Raw genomic sequence first — 23,209 nt, forward strand, 5'->3', positions numbered from 1 at the left:
GGGGAGCTCCTAATTTGCAGAGTTATTTTGAGGCCTTTATTCAGAAAATTGAGGGCAAGAGCATCACTAACAAATGGGCAGATGTCAGGATTACATTTTTGAAAGGAGAATGAAATACACAACAGGTTGTAGGAAGAATTGGGACTCGAAATGGGGAACTCCGATAGCAAGAGTAAAAGAAAAAGGAAAATAGAACTAAATCTTTTCTTGAATTGAATATACAACTATTCCTAGCGGGTGGGGGACAAAGTGGAGGGGAGAAAAACTGCTAGACACAAGTGGTTGATAAAGGTGGCATTGGGATGGGTACGGTTAAGTAAATAAGTGAAATGAGTGAAAATGTAAGTGGAATTTCATCATTTGGCTTTGTCTTACTCTACTTGTGTCTACAATTCGTTTAAAAATGTAAAATAACTTAGTGGGAAGGAGATACCATTGCCAGAGAATTGTAAAAAAGAGTCAGATAATCTGGTTTTCCCAGATGATTTGCATCATCTTTGAGATCCACCGGAGACTTTGCAGTTGACATTATCATTCTGCTTCTGGTTATGGAAACGTAGCCCGACACCAATATATTGTACTATTAAGGGCTCAAATGAGCCAGTGTGATTTCGAGATTGTCAGCTTCTCCTTTGTCCCTTTCAGTATATCCACCACAGCCCTGGGAACTCCAAACGAGGCTTTGGCATCGACTGCGCCATCTTGTCCTGCCAGGTCTACATCTCCCAGATCCTGGTGGCCTCTGCCCTCGGAGGGGTCGTGGATGCCGTGGGCAGTGTCCGGGTCATTCCGATGGTGGCCTCGGTGGGCTCTTTCCTGGGCTTCCTGACAGCCACATTCTTGGTGATTTACCCAGACGTCGGAGAAGGTTCGAAGGAGGAGCAGAAGGGCCTGGCCCCGCTTCCCAACGCTGTCGAAAGCAACGGCGCCGACGAGGAGAAACCGACTGTGATCAAGCTCTCTCGGAAAGAATCCGCCGCCGCTCCGGAAGTGGAAAACGAATCTGCCGTTTGAACAGATTGCCATCATTCGCACACATTCCAAGCAATTCAGGTGCATGAATCGGAACATTGTCAAAAGCAAAAAATAATAATAATAATAATCTGAACTTTCAAGAGACATCATTGCTGTCTGATGCGCAGCAATGGATTAAAACGGTTCTTCATGCAAAAACATAGATGAAATTCCATAGCGCTAGGGTAGCCTTGAATTAGGTAGCTTTGATGCTGATTGCTTTCTCTACAATCCAGAAAAAAAATCATCTTTCTTAGAGGTATTTTTAATGAAGAGAAAATGCACTTGGGTTTCCAAGGTGAATTTTATCAGTAGGCAGAAAACTTTCTCCTTGCACATGGATTTGTGTTTGTTTGTTTTTCAAACCGTCACAACATTTTTTTTGTCTAGAACTTCAAATTATCTCTTTTACCAACAACAAAAATGTGGCAGTTGTTTAGATTGTAGTGACGGGGAGCCATTCTGGCTGCAGCTTTTGTTTTCTTTTGATCTGACCTTTTTGGACCTTTGCAGCTATCGTAGTAGAGCCAACTACACTGATCAAATTTTGTATTTGACCATTGATGCAATAATAAGTAAACAGCAGTAATACTTCTTATTCCTCCTTGTTTTGAACAGGAGTCTGGATTCCATTTTTTGGTGCAACTGGTATTATTCATGTTCCTGCATGCTGCAGTAGCTATTCCAAAAACGGCTGTCAGTGTATTATTACTATTGTTGTAATCAAGCCATTCAGAACATCTATTTCCATGTGTTTCTCATTTGGGAAGATCTTTTAGTGATCTTTTAATCAGGCGGCTTGTGGATTTTTAAGGAGCACCAGTGAAATATGCTGTGACCAGACCAGTGAACTGGTCAAATATGATTTGTTTTTATTTCCCTCGATTTTTCCCCCCTTTTTTCTTTTTTAGTGGCATTCGTAATGCCAATCATCTCCTTTGTGAGGAAGCTGCTTTGAGACGGGGGAACTTCATTGTTGGTTTGTTTTTATTTTGTTTGTTTTTTTCAAATGGGTTGTGAGGGTTCCCTTGTTTAGAAGGGGGTTGTCGATTGCACTTTTTTCCGAACTCTTCTGGGCTGGGAATTGTGATAGCTGAGTTTTAAAGAGAGAGAGTCTTACTCCGACAAGCAAATACCAAAGGCCTACCTCTGATACCGCAGCCGAGAGTGTGCGCATGCGTGGCTAATATGGTTTGTTTGTCTGTCTGGTTGTTCGTTCGTTTAAAATATATATATATATATATTGTCTTGAAACAGCTTTGGGCCTTAAAGAAATCCAATGTTTTTATTTTTTGGAAAATGCTGTAGCTCTTCCCTTGGTCTAGGAGTTCTGTGACTGGAGGCTTACCAGACGAGTTCCTCGTGTCCTTTCTTGACCAGTTTCTTCCTATTTTGGACTTGACTCTGGTTCCAGGGCAAGAGCAGGAATACAGAACCAAGATTATGGTTGAAAGGAACGCGTTTCTTTTTTTATTGAGGCCCAGATTTTGGGGCGGGCCAGACACTGAATACCATACCAGGTCGACATTGAGAATAAATAACCTCTTGGGGTATAGCTTTGGGAAGAAAACTCTTAAATAGTTCTCCTCTGCCATGGATATTCCTTATCCAATGCAGACATAGCAGCCAGTTTTCAGACCGAAGGTGGCAAATGGAGGACATTTTAATGACATTTCTGCTGTCTCGAACATCTTTTATTTAGGACTCAGTACTTTGAAATGCATGTCTTGAACCATGCTGCAAATATAATCATCTGGAAGCAAATATTACTCCCCACCCCAATCTATCTATGTATGTATATATTTCATGATGAAAAAAAGCAGTTTTTTACTTGAACGGTTATAGTATTTAAAAGAAGAATATGTATGTTTTTTCATAGCTCAAGCGATAATCATCTTGCCTGCCTCTTTGGGTAGCTTGGCAGCCGCCGCTTCTGTTTATTTCTGAGCTCTGCTTTTTCAGACCCATGATGTACATTTTTTACCTCCAACCAAGGAGAATAGATTTCTTTATAGACCAATGGGATTTCATAAAGCATTCATTTTGTACAGGAAATTTTTAAAGGTGATGTTTTTTAATGGTCTAAAGAAAAACGCAAGGCTTTTTTTTCCTGTCTGAAAATAGAATTTTATTTGAAACTGAAATTTCTCTAGGACAGAATTACAGTCTGGTTCAGAAGTCAATGTAATATGAGTTTTGACCTAGGAGTTTTCTCGCCTTCATGACACTTTGATGGTGTTTGCAACTCCGAACTGCGAGGCAGCCTTTGTTTCACCAAAGACGGAAGAGCTGTTCTTTTGAAAACTTGATGTATCCATTGGAAATAGCTATATCAAGCATTAAACTGTACTATTAGTAGCTTTTCATAAAACAGATAAAAGTAAGATGTTGCCACTTTCTGATTTGATCTTCGCTTATACACTATTGGGTTTTGCCTATTTCAAATGGCTCTGTCTTTAGGTTGAACAATGCCATTGGAATCAATTGCTCATTTATTTTTTTCCCCTTCCTTGACACCTGTTTTTCTTCAGAATTGTTCAAGGTTAGGAAGGCTTTATATTTCCCAGAGAAGTCAAATCTGTCCCTTGGAAAAGGTGAATCAAAATCGAAAGCTTTCCTTGGGCCCCTTAACCTCACTCTCCAAACTATACGTTTCCATGAAATCCTGGATGCTTTATTAACTTTGCATGGGCAGAAGATGGTCATTGTTTTGAAAACTTGTGCCTTTGCTGTGCCTTTGCTGTCCAGAGAAGGAAAATTATATCTTTGCTTCCTGTAGATCAGGCATAGGCAAACTTTGGCCCTCCAGGTGTTTTGGACTTCAAAACGCCGGCTGTTAGGAATTGTGGAAGTTGGAGTCCAAAACACCTGGAGGGCCAAAGTTTGCCCATGCCTGCTGTAGATGCAAGCATGGCAGAAATTTGTAAGACTCTCATCAAATTACAAATCCCAGAACTACATGGTTTGGAGCAATAGCAATTAAAACCAGTTTCCGAGTGCTACAACAATGTAGTGGAGATACACTTTGATAAACATCCCATTTCCACAAATCCTGAATAGCTGGTGTTGGAAGCATACATGTGCTCTGTTTGTGCAGTCTGCCTCTTAACAGAACAATAATTGTTCTTGGTTTTAAATTAAGAAACAACTCCTTTTTAGTTTAATATATTTCATCTCTTATCACCATAGATCAGTCAGATTTGGGAGATGTGTTGCTTTCCAACCAACGTTTTCACACAGCAAATTGGCACAAGTTGTCTGATTGCTAAAGCTTCATGTCTTGGATTGTGTATATATATATATTATAGAGAATTGACTGTGTCTTTTAAAGGAAATTGAAGACATGGATTTATAATGATAATGTCCAACTAGACACGCTTGTACATTTAAAGATTATTTGGTGAGAGAGAAAAAAAGCAATAATATTTTCAGCTGTTTTTGAGAGATTAGTTCTTGTTTGCACATGGGGGTTTTCACCCAAATATAGCCTTTCTGACGTCGCGATCATTCCCAAATCAAGGCATATAGAAACCCAGTCCTCCTTAAGGTGAAGATGTTGCCCACATAAATATAAGAATTTGTGTCTAGTGCTGTTTCATTGAACAGGGTGCCTATAAAATACCCCTTGTAAGGATCTGAAAAATGCCTTCCCAATCATTGGATTCCCTCTGCCAGAAGTAGTGGCTTTCTTCCTATGTTCCCCCTTGTATGTGACTCCTATGGAGAAACATCTAGTGAAGGGTCCCTGTGCACTTGAGTTTGAAGGCCCTTTGCCTTGGCTGGGAGTAGGAGACTCCTTCAGCTGTCCTATGAATGACTTCCCTGCCTCCTCTTCACTCCTTTTACGTTAGTTTTAGAGACTTCTAAAAATGTAAGACCCCATTTCATGTCATAAGAACATGTGCAGGACACTGCTGTTGGGTGACTTGTCAATTTATACATTTCTGGTGCTGGGCAACCAACCAAAGCTAGTGGGCTCACTTGATGGAGAAATGGGGAATCCATTTTGAGTTTTAGCCTGAATCTTTCAAGGAGTTACACAAGATTACACTCTATTCCCAAATTCCTTAGCCTGTTTCAGGGATAGGGCTTGGCACTGTTGGTACCTCCTTCGAAGTTCAGACCAAAACCCAGAAGACGATCCTATCTCATTGACATCACCCTCCAGTGTCCCTTGTTTGCAGCTTAATTTGGGAGCCCAAATGGCTGTTGGCACTTTGCCATTCAACCTCTGAAAAGGAAAGAAATCCCTTTCCTTCCACTGCAATTGTCCTTCATTGCAATGTAGGTATCACGCTTTCATTTTTTGTCACCTGCTAGCAAGACGCGCTCAGCTGAAACTGTTTGTTGCTTTGTAAGCAATGTAAAAACTCTGCATGGCTCCCATCCTTGTGTAGCAACCTTACATACCTGAAGTGTCTTTTGTAGAGGCGGCGGGAGGAATGTGGTTTCAAATTCTTGTTTTTCTGCAAATAGGTTGATATATATATATATATATATATATATATATATATATATATATATATATATATATACATACATACACACACACACATACACACACACACACACACACACACATACATATACACATACATACATACATACATACATATATGTAACCGGCACCAAATGTTGCACAGAAATGGAGAGGGGGAAGATACCAAATTTTAATCTTTATTATTCTCTTAACTATAGATTCTTAGGCTTGCAGGTATAGTCCTAAATTGTAATTTCTGAAACACTAAACTATGAGATTTTTTTTAAAGCCTGCATTGACGAGTCCATTTAAAGTGGGACTTTCACCCAGAGTTCTGTGTTTCCACATTGCATCCAAAATAAAAGTGCTATTGGAGATGCACCTTATTATATTAGAATTTTTATTATACCACTGTTAATTGAGTTACTTTTTCTTTCAAATGTAATGTCTCAGCCATCGGTAAGTAAATTTTAGGGGCGCAGAATCCTCAACCGTGTCCTCCTGGTTCACGAGTTTAGAGGTTCATCTCCTGCATATTCTCAGATACATGTGTAACATGAAAAGTACAGAAAACCTTTCAGGATTAACCTGTAGCTACAAGTGTGTCTTGCTTGAAGGCTTTACTTGCTGAATATATCTGAGATTATAGGAGCCTGCTTTCAGTTCAACACAAGGGTCATGATAAGCGTGACTCACTTTCTGGGTAGCTTTCTGTATAAACATTTCCATGTGTTAACTGCATAAATAATAATGTAAAGTATCAGGATCCCAGTGCAAATTCCTTTATTCTTCAGGACAAGAAATCCCTTTGCCGTCATTAAATTTCTAAGCGTCTAGATTTTTGGGTAAATGGGAAACCGCATCAAAAGAGCATACCTATTTAGCTTGAGTTAAGTGTTAATTCTGAAATGTGGCCTTGAATTCAATACAAAGCTAATGTTCTCCTGAGTAGCGTGATTTGATCAGTTGCATTGTTCCAAAATTGAATGTTCTGTTTTGATTTCTGCTGCGACACGGGCCTGTAACTTCTTTGGTAGCCAGATGGCCAGCTGAATATATTAAGAATGCCTCATCTACTGAAAAAGCTGCATTACGTAGGCATCTCATAATGAAAAATATAAGTAAATATATAAATATATATATTTAGTTCCATTGTGAACTGGCCATAAGACAACTTCTTTTTTATCAACTTATTAAGTTGGGGCACTATATTAGCTCTTGCTGAGTTTAGCAGTGTTTATAAGCGTGTGTTAAACACATAATGTTACAAGTTTAATGAAGAAAAAAAGGGATAACAAAAAAGAAATGTGACAGATGAATGTGTCTGAGTGGACTAGATGGCATAATGTTCTGGGATTTGATTTCAAACACAGCTTTTGTTTTCTGGTTTCTAAGTAAAGACTTCGTTGCATGACAAAACAGTTTTGCACTTTTGGGTCTGTCTGTATAATTTTGTTTTCCATTTATGGATAGAAATGGCTGAATGTAGAGAATAAAAACAAAAAAAACCACTATTTCACATTTTTCATGTGTTCAATCCATTGTTCTACAGTTCAATCTTAAATAAATATTTCAATACAAGCCAGCGTATTTGGATCTGGTGTTTGTGGACATTGGGAAGCAGGTTGTATTATACATCAGAATGAGTACTTCCTACAAACCGGTGTTATCCAGTGTCCGGTTGCTGAGACAAAAGTGTCAATGTAGAGCAGGCCTGGGCAAACTTTGGCCCTCCAGGTGTTTGGACTTCCACAATTCCTTTGGAAAGGGCCTGAGGCTGTTAGGAATTGTGGAAGTCCAAAACACCTGGAGGGCCAAAGTTTGCCCAGACCTACTCTAGATGCTACACTAAAACCAGAAAGACTCTCCACCACCAAAGCATTCAATTCAAAACCCTCCAGTATACGAGAAATTCGCTTCTGGGGTGAGAGAATTGGCCGTCTGCAAGGACGTTGCCCAGGGGATGCTTGGATGTTTTTGGTGTTTTACCATCCTTGTGGGAAGCATCTCTCATGTCCCTGCATGGAGCTGGAGCTAACAGAGGGAGCTCATCCGCGCTTTCCCCAGGTTGGATTCAAACTTGCAACCTTCAGGTCAGCAACCCAACCCTCAAGTCAGCAGTCCTACCGGCACAAGTTTTTCAAGTTGCTCTTGCTGTGAGAAAAAAAATGCAAGAAATACTGGGCACGATTACTCATTCACAGCTGCTTACAACATGTTAAAGATGCATATCTATTAAAATGCCCATTGATACTCTTGAAACAGGTGACAAGACTTTCAGTGCTTGGCAAAGCATGGAGCATCCTTACCCTAGAAATGTGTAAGCAAATGACTCAATTATCAATGTGTTCTCGAAGGCTTCCATGGCCAGAGTCACGGGGTTGTTGTGTGTTTTCCAGGCTGTATGGCCATGTTCCGGAAGTATTCTCTCCTGACGTTTCGCCCACATCTATGGCAGGCATCCTCGGAGGTTCACGACCCAATTCTCGCTTGAAAGATTGTGCTATACTGTACTAGCATCAGGCAGCAATATGGGAATGCAGGTCTCTTTCTCCTCACACGTATACACCCTTTCCTCCTGCTTGCTTGTCAATTTCAGTGAAGGACAGGCGTCCATCAACACCTCCATTATTCAGATGTCTTTCCCAAGAGCTTTCCCCTCATAAGCACAAAGGTGGGAAAGTGTCTGTTTTTCTGCTGCCTGGCAGTGGCCGAGTCCGTTTCCGAGAATTTATCCGCTTTTGTGCAGCAATGACAAACACTGCTGATGTTGCATGTCCTTCAAGCGTTGAGCCAGGTCTGGCCAATGACCTCCCTCACTTCGAGGGGAGCAATCGTTCATGCTACAAAGACAGGCCTGAAGCACAGAAGGGTCTGTCTTCATGGAAAGGAATGCGCCAATCGAAAGACATGGAATAACATTTTGGCAAGAGACAGGTGTTGCTAAGTGGGAAACTGGAAGGTACGATTTAAGTGATTTTATTACTCTAGCTAGTGGAGGAGGAGGAGGAGGAGGAGAAGAAAGAGCAACCACTTATGTTCTTAGTTGTTTCTGACTCTCACGGTTTCTGGGCAAAACTTGTTCAAAGGGGGTTTGCTTGTGTCTTTCTCAGAAAACATAACTTTGCCCAGGATCAATCAATAGCTTAGCAGAGATTTGAACCCCAGTCTCTACAGTTTGAGTCCACCTCCCAAACCACTGCATCATGCCAGCTATAGCAAGCACTGACTACTCATGTTTTCCAACATTACCGTCCAGATATTTTGGACTGCAGTTCCCATCTGTTGCACTCCGCACATGGCCACGATTTCTGAGAATGGTAGTCCAAAATATCCAAAGGGCACCAGACTAGGGAAGGCTACAATGGAGAGCTGGCTTAAAAACACAAAAGGATTCTCGGCCAAAGAGTTCTTGGGTCTCGCTATACTACAAACTCCAGAATCTCACAAGTTGTTGCCCTGGCAGTTAAAGTGGAATAACGGTGCTACGACAATGCTTTATACTTGCACTCCCTCCAACATCTCACAGACAAAATCTGGATCATAGATAGGGGACCAAGCAACCATCAGAATATGTTCAATATGAGAAACTTATTTAATGAAGAACAAGCAAACAAGGATTGCAGCAACCTGTTTTTGTCTGCACCTGCTGTCTCTTTCCTCTCCCCATGCAGTGTGAATTAAGTGTGAATTTAATTTGCAGCAACTAAAAAAAGCTGAGAGCAAAGAGGAGATCAGGAGGAGGACAGAAAAATATGACTTTAAAAGCAAGTGAAAAAATGGGACAACAGATAATCAGAAGTACGCTGCTGCTGAAATTTTCACACACAAATGCAGATATTATTGATCAAAGACCAGATAAAATTTGGATTTCAGTTTCATCAGTTTCCAAATAGCATGTTTTTATTAAAAGGCTTAAACCCCCTTCTGTTGTACACAAAATATACAAAATTGTAACCGTTTCTGCAAATGTCTTTAAGTGTTTACAAAAGAGCCTATGCTTTCTCTACATCTATATTACACCCTGTCCCCATTTGACAAAACAAGGGCCAGCAAAAAGTTTCCTCTGATTCATAACAATACATTTAAATATTGTTCAAAAAAGGATGAGGAAGACATTCAAATTTCAGCAACACACATCATTTGTAATCCCAGATGCTGGAAGGAAAATAATGACCAATGCAAAAAATGGCAGTATTTTGAGTGCTTGAGATTGTAACTTCTAAAGTACATACAAAGGAACTGCACTTAAAACATGGGAAAGGAGGCAAATGGGATGGAAGCAGCTTGGCAAGATAACTATCTGCCTTTGAACTGGAATATGTTGATCCCATAAGATAGTAGTCATGTTTCTGGAGTCCAGAAGGCACCATGTGTTCTGTATTTACCATGGCATTCCTTTTTTGCACACTGAATAACCACAATCCTTGAAAGGGGAATTGCTTCATTGCATCAGTACTATTGGGGAGATCTTGAGAATATAGCATCATTGCAAAATAGGGATCCTCTCTGCTTTTAACAGCTTCCTCTTTTGCTCTGAACAGAGAAGTTCCAGGTACCGAGTGGATCAAGGGATCAAGGCAACAAGGACAGGCCAATTCTATGTCAAACAAGTAACTGAACTTTAAAATATTCCATTGGGTATAAAGACAACACTGATGGTTTAAACAGAAGGTAGTAATACCTAGAAATTGGGTCTTTTGGGAAGTATACTGTTTAAACAAGGAGTGCCATTGAAACTGCAAGGCACGAAATACCACTTTCTAGTTACAATTTGACATTAGGAGTGACTCGGTGATTTCCTGTCATGCTTCCAGCTTTCCTCTTCAGTGTGCAATTCACGGGCATCATAAGACATAAATAGAAATTCACATCTTCCACTCCGGAACCACACTATTATCTTTAAAAGTAATCTAATAAGATAAAAACACTGAAGCGTGTTAATATATAGGTAGGACTGCAGCTCACAGAAACCTCTCTCTTCCATCCAGTTGTGCAAACTGAATCTCCGGGCATTATCCGACCTTCCAGATGGCTATCTTCCCTTCCTCTTTTCCGGAGCCACTGAGGACGTATCTGTTCTCCGCGGAGCACAACGCCTTCACCCCGTCAATGTGTCCAACCAACTCCTTTTCCACCTTTTTCGTTTCAGAGTCGATCACATAGATTTTCCCTTTGATTTTGCCTTGGGAAAGTCCTTTGCCGCCAACCCACAGCTGAAAGACAAAACGATGCTTTAAAACAGGCATGGGCAAACTTCGGCACTTAAGGTGTTTTAGACTTCAACTTTTCAATGTTTTCTGGGTATTGGATGCAGACCTCAACACCCTTTGGTTTCGTATTAGTAAAGATGGCAGAAATACATACAAAGGTTCCTGTGTGTTTGGGTTACCTGGTTCTTCACTTTCATCATGCAGGTGATCTCCAAACAGTCTTGCAAGGTTATCTTTTGAGAAGGTGCAGAGAGATCTGTTGCATTCCAGATATACAGCTCACTGCTGCCTAAACAGGAGGCCCAGATTTGATCCGTCTGAAGAAAAAGGAAAGGAAAATGCTCTCTAGATTAAAATTGCCACAGTTCATTTAAAACAGGCATGGTCAAGCTTTGGCCCTCCCTCCAGGTGTTTTGGACTTCAACTCCCACAATTCCTAACAGCCTACCGGCTGTTAGGAATTGTGGTAGTTGAAGTCCAAAACACCTGGAGGGAGGGCCAAAGCTTGACCATGCCAGATTTAGAATGAATAAATTATTATAAAATACCTCAAGGAACAACTGGAAGCACAGCAAAGACAAAGGCAGGTCTCTCGCAATGTCTTCTATTTTTACCTTCTGGCGAATAATACCGGTCGTTGTGACCACAAGGATACAGCTTCCTATACCTCCAAAGAAACAGACACAGGTAAATTAAAGTCGACTTAATAAAATCTAAGCTGAGGCAATAGTCACATATAAATAAAAAGGTAAAGGTAAAGGTTTCCCCTGACGTTAAGTCCAGTCGTGTCCGACTCTGGGGGTTGGTGCTCACCTCCATTTCTAAGCCAAAGAGCCGGCGTTGTCCGTAGACACCTCCAAGGTCATGTGGCCGGTATGACTGCATGGAACGCCGTTACCTTCCCACCGGAGTGGTGCCTATTGATCTACTCACATTTGCATGTTTTCGAACTGCTAGGTTGGCAGAAGCTGGAGCTAACAGCGGACGCTCACTCCGCTCCCCGGATTTGAACCTGGGCCCTTTCGGTCTGCAAGTTCAGCAGCTCAGCGCTTTAACACACCGAGCCACCAGAGGCTCCCACATATAAATATTTTTTTCTAATTTCAAAATATTAATGGTATTAATAGTTCCAAAACAGAGGGAAACGAATTATTCCTGAAGGACAGTGAAACTACGCTGAATATTTTGCAAGAATGCTGCTCTAAATTTTATTTTCCTAAATCCCAGGAAACATGGGACATGGATTTTTAAAAAATGGCAGTCAATTTTTGTGTGTGTGTGTGTCAGGAGCGACTTAAGAAACTACACGTCGCTTCTGGTGTGAGATAATTGGCAGCCTACAAGGACGTTGCCCAGAGGACGCCCAGACGTTTGATGTTTTACCATCCTATGGGAGATTTCTCTCATGTCAGCTGGAGCTGACAGAGGGAGCTCATCCGCACTCTCTCCAGGTTGGATTCGAACCGGCAACCTTCAGGTCAGCAACCCAACCTTCAAGTCAGCAGTCCTGCTAGCACAAGGGTTTAATCTATTGTGCCACCAGGGGCATGACAGTCAACTCATTGCCTTGCTTTGGTTTATATTATTATTATTATTATTATTATTATTATTATTAATAATAATAATAATAATAATAATAATAATATTTATTATAGCAACAACAACAACACTTTATTTATATTCCGCCCTTCTCCCTGACGGAACTCAGAGTGGATTACAGTATATAAAGCAGACATAGGCAAGCATTTAATGCCTTTGTTACAATCACATACAATGAAACAGATAAAGGCAAAGGCTTCTCCTTTCATTTCCGGCTCTGGAGGCTATACCCATCTCTGTCTCTCTGGGAGGTACTCTTCTCCATTTTCAAGCCGAGGAGTCTGTGTTGTCACCTCCTGGTTGTATGGCCGGTATGATTGCTTAAAGCATCTTTATGCCTTTTCCCGCCAAAGCAGTACCTATTTATCTACTCACATTTCCATGTTTCCGAATGGCTAGGTTGGCAGGAGCTAAGGCTAACAGCAACAGCACACCCCGTCCCACGGATTCGAACTGCTAACTTTCAGGTCAGCAGTTCAGCAGCACAAGGGTCTAACCCATTGCGCGACTGCAGCTGTTTAGATTTATAACAGCCAAATCATCAATTCAATTGAATTTAAACTAAGGTTATCCAGATGTTAATAGCCTTAGCAAACTGATAGAGAAGGAACAAGAAACTTACAACACCAAAGGCGGTTATTGTGGAACCGGATAGCGGTCAGTGTCTCGCAGGCCAGCTGAAATCTGCGATTCACTTTCAAGGTGCTGATATTCCATGCGATCACTGTGCCATCTAAGCTGCAGGAATAGGCCTCACTGCCCACATGCAAAGAAAGGACAGGAAATCAAAAGTGAGTGAGAAAAATCGATACAAATTGTTTATATATCCCAAAGCAAAATGAAGTCAAAATATAAACTCAATGTATCTGTGGACATAATGCTTTTGGGGGCGTGGTGTTAGCATTAAAAGTGGAAAAGTTGGGGAAACTGAATCTGCTCACTCTGAGCAATCTACTTCTCTAGTACTCATGGAAGATAGAAAGAAAGAGAAGGGGGAGAAAGGCATTCAGAAAGTGTGGTATGGTTCGGACTTCAGAATATGGCTACAAACCCACTGGGTGACTTTAGGTAAGTCACACTTTCTCAGCCTCAGAGGAAAACAAAGGCAAATCCCCTTTGAAAAACATCTTGATGAGAAAACTCTGTGAGAACGTCGCCCTAAGTCTGAAGCAACTTGAAGGCACATAATCCTAATTAATCAATAATTATACCTTACTTGGAAAGTGAGATGCTAAAAACCTATTTGTGGCCCCAAGAGGCTTACCTTTTTAATTCTGGCACCTTACTACTGCCAAGTTGTGCAGACCTGATCTAGAACAATCTTTGGTGAAGGCTATGATAATTATATTCAGCAAAAATATGTAAAACTAGCTGTGCCCGGCCACGCGTTGCTGTGGCTTATGGGAATCATTTGTTGGGCAGGTGGAATAGTAGTGAATAGCCTTGCAGCCTCAAAGCCTGGACAGCTTCTTCTTATGTGAATCCTTGTTAGGTGAGCTGGAATACAATGGAATAGGCTTGCTGCTTGGAAGGCTGGGTACTTGCATTCTAGGGAAATAATTTTTTGGGCTGCTAGAATTGCACTGAGTAGCCTTGCTGCTTCAAAGCCTGGCTGCTTTCTACAAAGGGACATCCTTTGTTGGCCAGGCTGAATGGGATGGAGTAGCCTTGTGGCTTCAAAGCCTTGGGGTTTTCTATCTAGGGGTAATCTTGGTTGGCCAGGCTGAACAGCACTAAATAGCCTTGCTGCTTGCAAGCCTGGCCGCTTTCTACCTTGTGGAATTCTTGGTTGGCCTTGCTCAAGATACAAACTCAGGTAGCCTTCAACAGTAAACAACGCATATAACCACACTGCATGCCACTGACCTGGACATGTTGTCTCTGTTCTCCACAATGATATCCACAACTTCAGAACGATGGTCATTCAGTTGCTTATTACAAGACATGCTATGGGTGTTGATTAAATAGATAATGGAATCCTGAGAACCAATCCACACTTGACTTTGTTCTGCCATGACCATACATTTCTGTGTGTATATGAAAAAACAACAATCAAAAAGTACAATACAGAAAGCCTGAATATACTATAGAATTCCAACATAAATGATGAGATGGGATCTGGTGCCTTTAACGCAGGCATGGGCCAACTTTGGCCCTTCCTCCAGGTGTTTTGGACTTCAACTCCCACAATTCCTAACAGCCTACCGGCTGTTAGGAATTGTGGGAGTTGAAATCCAAAACACCAGGAGGGAGGGCCAAAGTTGACCCATGCCTGAGTTAACTGATGTTAAGGGATCTTCAATAATTGAAATAAGCTTTATACATTGCTTACATAAAGTAGCACTCCTTACCAGTTTAGAGCTCCCCACTTTAAAGCAATGCTGTATGGACCATGTGGACGCATCGAACACAACCACCTTCCCGTCGCTTAAAGCACACCACAATTTTGGATGAGCATCTCCGTGCCTTTCTGCTGGATCAAGCTCTCCTAAGTATTGGAGGGAAAGGAGTAAGAAATACATTTATAAGCATCACTAAGACACATAACTAACCAAAAAAGGGCATCAATGTGGTTTGCAAATCAGGGGGTTGCATTCCAAACAGAAGTAGTGTTTTGATATCTCAAAAGTGAGACTACAAGAAAGGTTATTCCTTGAACATAAAGGGTTTGGACCACTTCATAATCAACAAATAACAGTTATGCAGTATCAAGAACTTAACAGATTCTTAATTCAAACTATTATTTCTTCTATATTTTTTTCTTTCTTGCTTGAGAGTTCCAGTTGCTTAACTGAGAGTTTGCTGGCCACATGACCTTGGAGGTGTCTATGGACAACGCCGGCTCTTCAGCTTAGAAATGGAGATGAGCACCAACCCACAGAGTCGGACATGACTAGATTTAATGTCAGGGGGAAAACCTTACCTTTATTGTACTTCTGTTGTACCCTAAAGCTCACTGGGTGATTGTGGGGACTATCTTGCCATCAACCTTGCCTCCTACCCTTACGAATATTTAGGGAAGGAGAATTTACGTAACCAGGTGCCCCTGCTTTCACCCTCATCTGCTTTCTGCTCCCAGGTGACCCATACCTGGCGTATAAAGCAAGACTTCCACTGCCTGCGGAAAGGTCTCGCCTGCTGATGGGTTGATCTTGTGCTTCAGGGTTTCTGCTGTTGTTTTGGGAACCATCATAGGCACTGAAGCAAAGCAGACAAGTAACCGTCATGAATAAGAAGAGAAATATTGGGAAGTCACAGAAATGAAGATCTTCATGTAAAATAGAAGACCATCACCATCAGTTTAGGAGTTGTAAGGTGCAATGTAGAACTGAATCATATTGGTACTCAAACTAGAAAAGACCTGTTGAATCAATGGGCTTACATATGTATTAAGCCACCGTGCAATGTCTTTTTTCATATCAGGAGCGACTTGAGAAACTGTAAGTCGCTTCTGGTGTTAGATAATTGGCCGTCTGCAAGGACATTGCCCAGGGGATGCTTGGATGTTTGATGTTTTACCATCCTGTGGGAGGCTTCTCTCATGTCCCCACATGGGAAGCTAGAGCTGACAGACAGGAGCTCACCCCACTTCCCAGATTCGAACCACCAACCTATCGGTCAGCAGTCCTCCCAGCACAAGGGTTTAACCCATTGTGCTACCGGGGCTCCATGCAAGGACTGACCTATTAGGTCTACTCTAGCTGGAACTACAAACAGAATTCAGGTTTGTTGTATGTCTTTCGGGCTGTGTGGCCATGTTCCAGAAGCATTCTCTCCTGACGTTTCGCCCACATCTATGGCAGGCATCCTCAGAGGTTGTGAGGTATGGAGAAAACTAAGTTTGCTTAGTTTTCTCCATACCTCACAACCTCTGAGGATGCCTGCCACAGATGTGGGCGAAATGTCAGGAGAGAATGCTTCTGGAACATGGCCACACAGCCCGAAAGACATACAACAACCCTGTGATCCTGGCCATGAAAGCCTTCGACAACACAGAATTCAGCTTGTAATACTCAGGCTCAACGGCCTGTATAATGGCTGACCAACAAAACTCTGGATAATATTCTTCCAGGGCAATAGCTCTAGCAGGGAGTATTTAAGCCATCTCACCTTCATACTTCATCTTGTCAAAATAAGATAGTTTGGAAGCAGCGTAAATTATCTTGGAAGACTGCAATGCGCCCACCACTGCATCCATTAGAAGAACATTGGTAAGCGCTTGTTGAATGTACTGAGGATCCTAGAGAAGTGTAAAAAAAAAGCAGGTGAGTAATGTTATAATTGTTTTTTCCACTCCTGTAAGCATAACATGGAGCCCCGGGTGGCATAGCGGGTTAAACCACTAAGCTACTGAACTTGCTGGCTGAGAGGTTGGCAGTTCGAAACTGGGGAATGAGGCGAGCTCCCACTGTTAGCCTCAGCTTCTGCCAACCTAGCAGTACGAAAACATGCAAATGTGAGTAGATCAATAGGTACCACTCTGGTGGGAAGGTAACGGCGCTCCATGCAGTCATGCCAGTGGCCACATGACCTTGGAGGTGTCTATGGACAACGCCGGCTCTTCGGTTTAGAAATGGAGATGAGCACCAACCCCCAGAGTCGGACGCGACTAGAATTAACGTCAGGGGAAAACCTTTACTTTTACCTTAAGCATAACATAACTTGTATGTTCCAACAATGTACAGGCAGTCCCGAGTTACAAACTACCGACTTACAAACTACTCATACTTAAGAACAGGAGTGAGACAACAGGAAGTGAGAGAAATCTTCCCCTCAGAAGGGAAATTCACTCCTGGAAGAGTTATTATCATGGGGAAAACGTGTCCCCACTGAAGTTTCATCACCAATCCTTGTTTACACAACAAGCCAAAATTTTTCAAAATCTAATTCTCATAGAGACAGAAAGTGAGGTGAAATCTTCTGAATAGGAGCACAGACAGAAAAACAAACACCACCGGGGTGTTAATACAAAGTGCCAGACCTTGTGGTCATCTGCCATCTTCTTCCCAGCCCACATCTCTTTCACCATCAGATGCCAAAGATCACACTCAGATTTCAGATTTGCTTCAAACACTTCTTTTTTGGATGTGGACTTTATCTTTAAAGTTGGGATTCGGAGCAGAAGAAAAGCGACTGTTGTGCTCTTCACTTCCTGGCCGGGTGGGAGAGAGAGAAAACAAGGATTTGGAAACGATAGGAGGACAGAACACTGCCCTTGTTGTTATTCTCTTGCATTGCATTGGTTGTTCTGTATTTTGAAAAACCCCACTAGACTCTAAGCTCCTCACAAAGATTTGCTTTTGTCTAGATCAGGAGGAGGAATAAAGGGCTGTTTTATGTACATCATGTGGTCATATTAATGGATCGGCTTTCCTTTGAAGGCAGAGTTGAAGCAGACTTCAAGCCTTTGTTTGAGCAAGAATCGCAGAATGTGATAGCAGGGATTTCCATTGCTGTTCCAACTGCTGAACAAGTTACCAAAACTACTCCAGAACAACAAATAAAAGAATATGATTTAAAATTAATGCCAAAAACGTTACCAAAACTACTCCAGAAGTGTTGTCGAAGGCTTTCATGGCCGGGATCACAGGGTTGTTGTATGTTTTCGGGCTGTATGGCCATGTTCTAGAAGTATTCTCTCCTGACGTTTCGCCCACATCTATGGCAGGCATCCTCAGAGGTTGTGAGGTATGGAGAAATCTGGCTACCAGTATTAAAAAACTCAAAAATCAAAACAGTAAATAAGAAGCAACACTCTGAGACATGGGAACTAGGGGCAGCTAACAAAGGATGCCCCCAGGCAGAAAGTAGCCAGTAGATGAAGCCATTCAATGCAAATTAGGGTGATTAACTGCAACATTCACGCTGGCCTCCAACTGACAAGAGTTCTTCCCTCACCCTGAACTTTCCACAGATATATATATAAACCTTCTTTGCTGAGTTTCTCCATACCTCACAACCTCTGAGGATGCCTGCCATAGATGTGGGTGAAACATCAGGAGAGAATACTTCTGGAACATGGCCACACAGCCCGAAAGACATACAACAACCCCATACAACAACCCTACTCCAGAAGTTTGTATCACAATGCATGCCAAAACCTGAGGTCCAAAAATTATCTCTATTGGCTCCAAATTATAGACATTTCTATTTATCAAACTTTACAAAACAAACATGAGTCTAAAACTTATTAACAGGCAATATTCAAAATCCAGTTACTGATGCCACACGTACCTCTATATCCCTAAAAGTAGTGATGTCTTCATAACCAGGCCGGCCGCCTTCGGTCAAAAGGAACAAGCGCTTCTGAGTCATGGCTATTTTTCCAACTCCTTTGTTTGTTTTCACTGAGCTTGATAACTTGTAGACACACTCGTTTTTGTCTAAGTGTTCTATTACGGCAGGGGGGAGGTTGACGTCTTGAGCCTCTGCTTCTGTTTCCTTCCAGTAGTTGTAAAAGTCTTTAAATGTTTCTGGATCTATCTGTTTCTGTTGCCCTTAAAATTAAAGAAGCGAGTTTCCCATTAACGTTTCTGCGCAACTTGTAGGTTAAAGAGCCGCAAGACTCCGTGAGATAAATCTGCCAAATGTAACTCTAGAACCCAAGCATGGCCAGAAATATCAATAAAATTCCTGAATATCAAAAACAAATAATGCCAATCACAGTCAAAGACTGAGAAGGAGGTGGAACCAAGTCATGCCACCTTCAAACATTGCTCAGCCCAGAGACACAGCCCTTGTGCAAGCCCAAAGTTAGGCCAATGTTATTTCCAATGTATGACGACCAATGGGAGCTGCTTCAAAATAAAATCCCTGTGTCCCAGTCCACCAATGCTAAAGGTACCAAAGTTTGGATTTAGCATAGCTTCACCCAGCCCAAAATTGTCTCAGCCAGCTGTTGGCTCTCTTGCTGGGTTGGAATTGCATCTGTGACTAGCTTCCCCTGCTATAACAACTATCTTTCTCTTTTTTCGTGAATTAAAGAATCTTCCCATTGCTTTTCCTTGACTGCTAAAATGGCTTTGTAATTCAGTATTGTACTTATTGTACACTGAAATAAATAAGGTGAAATTAAATGGTATAGAATAGGATCCCAATAGAGAAACTAGAAAGCAAACAGAAAGAAAATATTAAAAAGCTGGACTGCAGCATTATAATGATAAATTTCCCCCACAAAGTAATACAACTTTTTCATGATACTGCACAAGTAAATCAAAATTGCAATTAAGCACATCCTCTACAATTACAGAACTGCCAATAAAAACTCTCCTAATAATTAACTGTTAATATCAAATACTTAATCAATATAATTAATTCAACTGCTAGTACAGTAGAGTCTCACTTATCCAAGCTAAACAGGCCGGCAGAAGCTTGGATAAGCGAATATCTTGGATAATAAGGAGGGTTTAAGGAAAAGCCTATTAAACATCAAATTAGGTTATGATTTTACAAATTAAGCACCAAAACATCCTGTTATACAACAAATTTGACAGAAAAAGTAGTTCAATACGCAGTAATGTTATGCTGTAATTACTGTATTTACGAATTTAGCACCAAAATATCACAATATATTGAAAACATTGACTACAAAAATGGCTTGGATAATCCAGAAACTTGGATAAGCGAGGCTTGGATGAGACTCTACTGTATTAACTATTTTAGGTATGGTTAAAATAACTTTACAATATGTTGGAAATAGCAATTTGTTTGTATATGATTCTGTTTGCTTACTGTATTGTATATGTATGTTTTGGCATGCAGCTTTCCCTTTACTCTATATTTCTAGAGGTTGTGAGAGGGGCTGTAGACCACATGATCCGTTCTGGGACTACTGTGAGATCTAAGACTCCATTTTAGAACACAGAAATGTTTTAGCCATGAGATGCTTTAGACTTCAGACTACTAAGCACAGACTCCATCAGACACCATGTAGACTTTGGACTGTTAAGAGCAAAATCGTGTTGCCCTTGATTATAAGAAAGATGCCCTGAGTTATCCTCACAGAGAAACTACTTTAAATCCTATCTGTAACTGATTTGACAAGTTATTTGCCCGTATGCTGAATACATGAATGTTGTGAGTAAACCAGATATGTTACTTTTAACAAAGTCTACTTTATTTTTGTCTCTTGAGAGCACAATATAGAAACAAGATATTGTATGGGAGAGTAGATGTTTTGGGGCACTGAAAAGAAACACTTCTGAAGAACTGCGATATTTTTGTGCATTGGCATAATCTCTGTTCCTAATGGATCAGAGACAACTAGATTCTAACAACTGTAAGCCAAATTGCCTTTCATAAATACATATGATTATATACCGCTAAAGAGAAGATTTTACTCAAACGAATTTTTGGCTCTTTTCTGGAAGATCATACTTTTACAAAAGTTATGATTTTCAAATGGTTGTGAATTCCATTTTTCTCCAAAGGTTATGAAGAGTCTGGTTTTCCAAAAAGTTAAGATCTCTAAAAAGGTCATGTCTTTCCAAAACAATAACTGTTGCTTTAATCTTCACACTATTTCTCATTGTGCTAGGTTAGTCACACATAATACTGGGATAACCTGGGCATCCTTCCAAACCATATGTTGGCGTAGCAAGATCAAGTTTCAATGAACCTTATGTTTGCATAGTGACAAGATAAATTCAGAGGCTTATGCTTTTACTATTGACCTATCAAAGCCTGTACTGTAACGAAGACAAAGACACAGAAACCAGACAATTCAAACTGTGGGTAGATAGATGTTAACCACACCAACTAAATATTCATAGAAAATGAAAAACATTCCTCATGGTCACACCAGAAGAAGAGAAAAAGGAGAGTGCTCAAACTCAAGGCTCAGTTGGTGAAGAATGAGATTAAACTAATTCCCAGATTCCAGAAAATCTACAAAAATACACTCATTTCAGCAACAAACTTTAAAAGGCAATAAAAAGTTTTGAATAAAGCAACAACCCTCCATGCATAAACAATTTTCCCTGCCAATTTTGCTTACCAACTGTTAACGCATCAAACAGCCGGTGTATAGTGTCTATGTCTTTCACGATGCCGGATTCCTGAATGCGCTTCACAAAGTCAGCCAGTTGCATGTGGGTTTTGGGCAACTCGAAGTTTTTCACGTGGTCGTCCACCTTGGTTATTTCCCTTTGCTTATCCAACACCAGGCTTATCAGTCTCTTCAGTTCTGGCTTCTGATCTGCTTGGGAGCGGTCAGAAGCGGGAAGGGCTTCCACCGTTTTCCTCACAAGGTCAGTAGGGAATATCCGTATATCCGTCTTATACAGGTTTTGGAAGTCCGAAAGTGCATTGAGAAGCCTTCCTTGCATCAAACAAATCAGTCCCCGGAGGTAGAAATATCTTGCAAGAAGTACAGAGTTATCGGGAGACACAATGTTGATAGCTCTGCTGAGATGGTTGATAAAATCAATGTAGTAAGACAGGACACATTGGCCCACCAGAGGAAAGTGGATTTCTGGGATCTTGAAAGTGCTCACTTGTTTCGAAACCAGTTTCAAATCTAGAAAAGGAGAAGAAAGTGTTGTTTACAAGTCATATTCCAAAGCTCACTGGCTGCTCTCATTTCACTGAACTTAGGAAGCCTTGCATTACCACACATTTCCTCTTCTGAGAAAGTGCTAGGATGTTATCGTTCCTCAAAACATTGTTCAATAACAACTTGGGCTGCTTTCACAGTATGCAAAAGGGCACATTTTACCAACAGAATAAGAATTTCGCTCCCTACGCTGACAACTTGTTAAATTGACTCTTTCTAGAACTTTCAACAACAGATGGATTTGTCGATGACAGTCAACTTACTGTGCTTAGTGTTTACGCGTCGAAGAGAAGAATTCCTAGCGGGGCCGTTCATGGGACCGATGTCTTGCAGATTAGGCAAACTCATTCCCATTCGCTTGCTGATCATGTACTGAGGATTAAACCTTTTTGTAACCATTTTCTCCATAGTGAGTCTCCTTGGACTGTCAAGCATTGAACTTAGTCTAACAGAAGGAATGTTAAAATAAATATTTGTTTATTTACAGTATTATATTCAGCTCTTCTCACCCCGAAGGTGAGATGACAGAACATACATATGCGGCAAACATTCAATGCTGTTCATAGGCAGACAAGACAGATAATTGTACAGGCTTTTATATATAGGCTTTTTCCCATCTTCAGCTTCTTGGAGGCTTGTGCTCGGTTCCGACCATGGAGGGGTGAGGTCGCTCCATCTCCCTGCTGAAGAGCTTTGTTTGTAACTTTCTCCTTTTCTGACCTAATCACTAGCACTTCCTTATGGGTGTGGCCTTAATACCTCCCTGCCTTTCAGCGGTCCTTATTTATCTATTCACATTTTGCTTTCAAACTGCTAGGTAGGCGGAAGCTGGGCTAAAAGCCAAGAGCTCACCCTGACCCAGGCTTCGAACCGTCAACCCCTCGACTGACAAGATTTATTGCAGCTCATGGTTTAACCTGCTGTGCTAAAGCCTGGCCCTAATTTTAGGCCTGTGATTCTTCTTTATATGTTTTGGAAGCAGTTCACTGCAATCATGAGAGCTATACACTTTTGCTCAGAGGAAACAACATAGCTCTTTGTCATGTGAGCTCATATAGGCAAGAATATAAACTATACAGCGACAGTGATTTACCTATTCTCTTCAGTTTGGGTGGTAAGTTCAAGGCGCGCAAAGGCGTCCATCTTTCTGTTAAGGCGAGCCTTGAGAAAAGAGTGGAACATATACGTTTCCAATACCTACAAGGCACAACAAGGAGAAAATATTAATGTCTTGATATATTCAAGAGGCTAGGTCTTTCCTGGCACCAAAGCTCTCTGGGCCCTTCCAAACAGCCACATAACCCAGAATATCAAGGCAGAAAATCTCACAATATCTGCTTTGAATGGAAT

General features: G+C 41.2%; 2 protein-coding genes across 9 annotated transcripts in view; one reads left to right on the forward strand and one right to left on the reverse strand.

Moving 5' to 3' along the window:
- slc45a4 (solute carrier family 45 member 4) overlaps positions 1-7,075 on the forward strand; it is a 168,789-nt gene extending 161,714 nt beyond the window's left edge. For all 5 annotated transcript variants that reach the window (XM_016992781.2, XM_062979961.1, XM_062979960.1 and 2 more), the window contains one exon: positions 646-7,075. In XM_016992781.2, the coding sequence (XP_016848270.1) occupies positions 646-1,014 (369 nt within the window). In that variant the 3' untranslated portion in view covers positions 1,015-7,075. The remainder of the gene's footprint in view (positions 1-645) is intronic.
- Positions 7,076-9,370: 2,295 nt separating this feature from the next.
- Positions 9,371-23,209, reverse strand: part of dennd3 (DENN domain containing 3) — a 46,002-nt gene continuing 32,163 nt past the window's right edge. For 2 of the 4 annotated variants that reach the window (XM_008108303.3, XM_062979957.1), the window contains exons 12-24: positions 22,953-23,056; positions 22,123-22,304; positions 21,302-21,823; positions 18,541-18,803; positions 17,288-17,458; positions 16,417-16,546; positions 15,397-15,504; positions 14,658-14,794; positions 14,173-14,333; positions 12,929-13,062; positions 11,256-11,374; positions 10,887-11,024; positions 9,371-10,710 (exon numbers count right to left, since the gene is read on the reverse strand). In XM_008108303.3, the coding sequence (XP_008106510.1) occupies positions 10,510-10,710; positions 10,887-11,024; positions 11,256-11,374; positions 12,929-13,062; positions 14,173-14,333; positions 14,658-14,794; positions 15,397-15,504; positions 16,417-16,546; positions 17,288-17,458; positions 18,541-18,803; positions 21,302-21,823; positions 22,123-22,304; positions 22,953-23,056 (2,370 nt within the window). In that variant the 3' untranslated portion in view covers positions 9,371-10,509. Of the gene's footprint in view, positions 10,711-10,886; positions 11,110-11,155; positions 11,375-12,928; positions 13,063-14,172; positions 14,334-14,657; positions 14,795-15,396; positions 15,505-16,416; positions 16,547-17,287; positions 17,459-18,540; positions 18,804-21,301; positions 21,824-22,122; positions 22,305-22,952; positions 23,057-23,209 lie in introns of those variants that run through there. The other 2 variants (XM_062979958.1, XR_010005853.1) reach the window with 2 other exon arrangements.

Source organism: Anolis carolinensis, chromosome 4 (genome assembly GCF_035594765.1).
Source record: "Anolis carolinensis isolate JA03-04 chromosome 4, rAnoCar3.1.pri, whole genome shotgun sequence".
Lineage (NCBI taxonomy): Eukaryota > Metazoa > Chordata > Lepidosauria > Squamata > Dactyloidae > Anolis > Anolis carolinensis.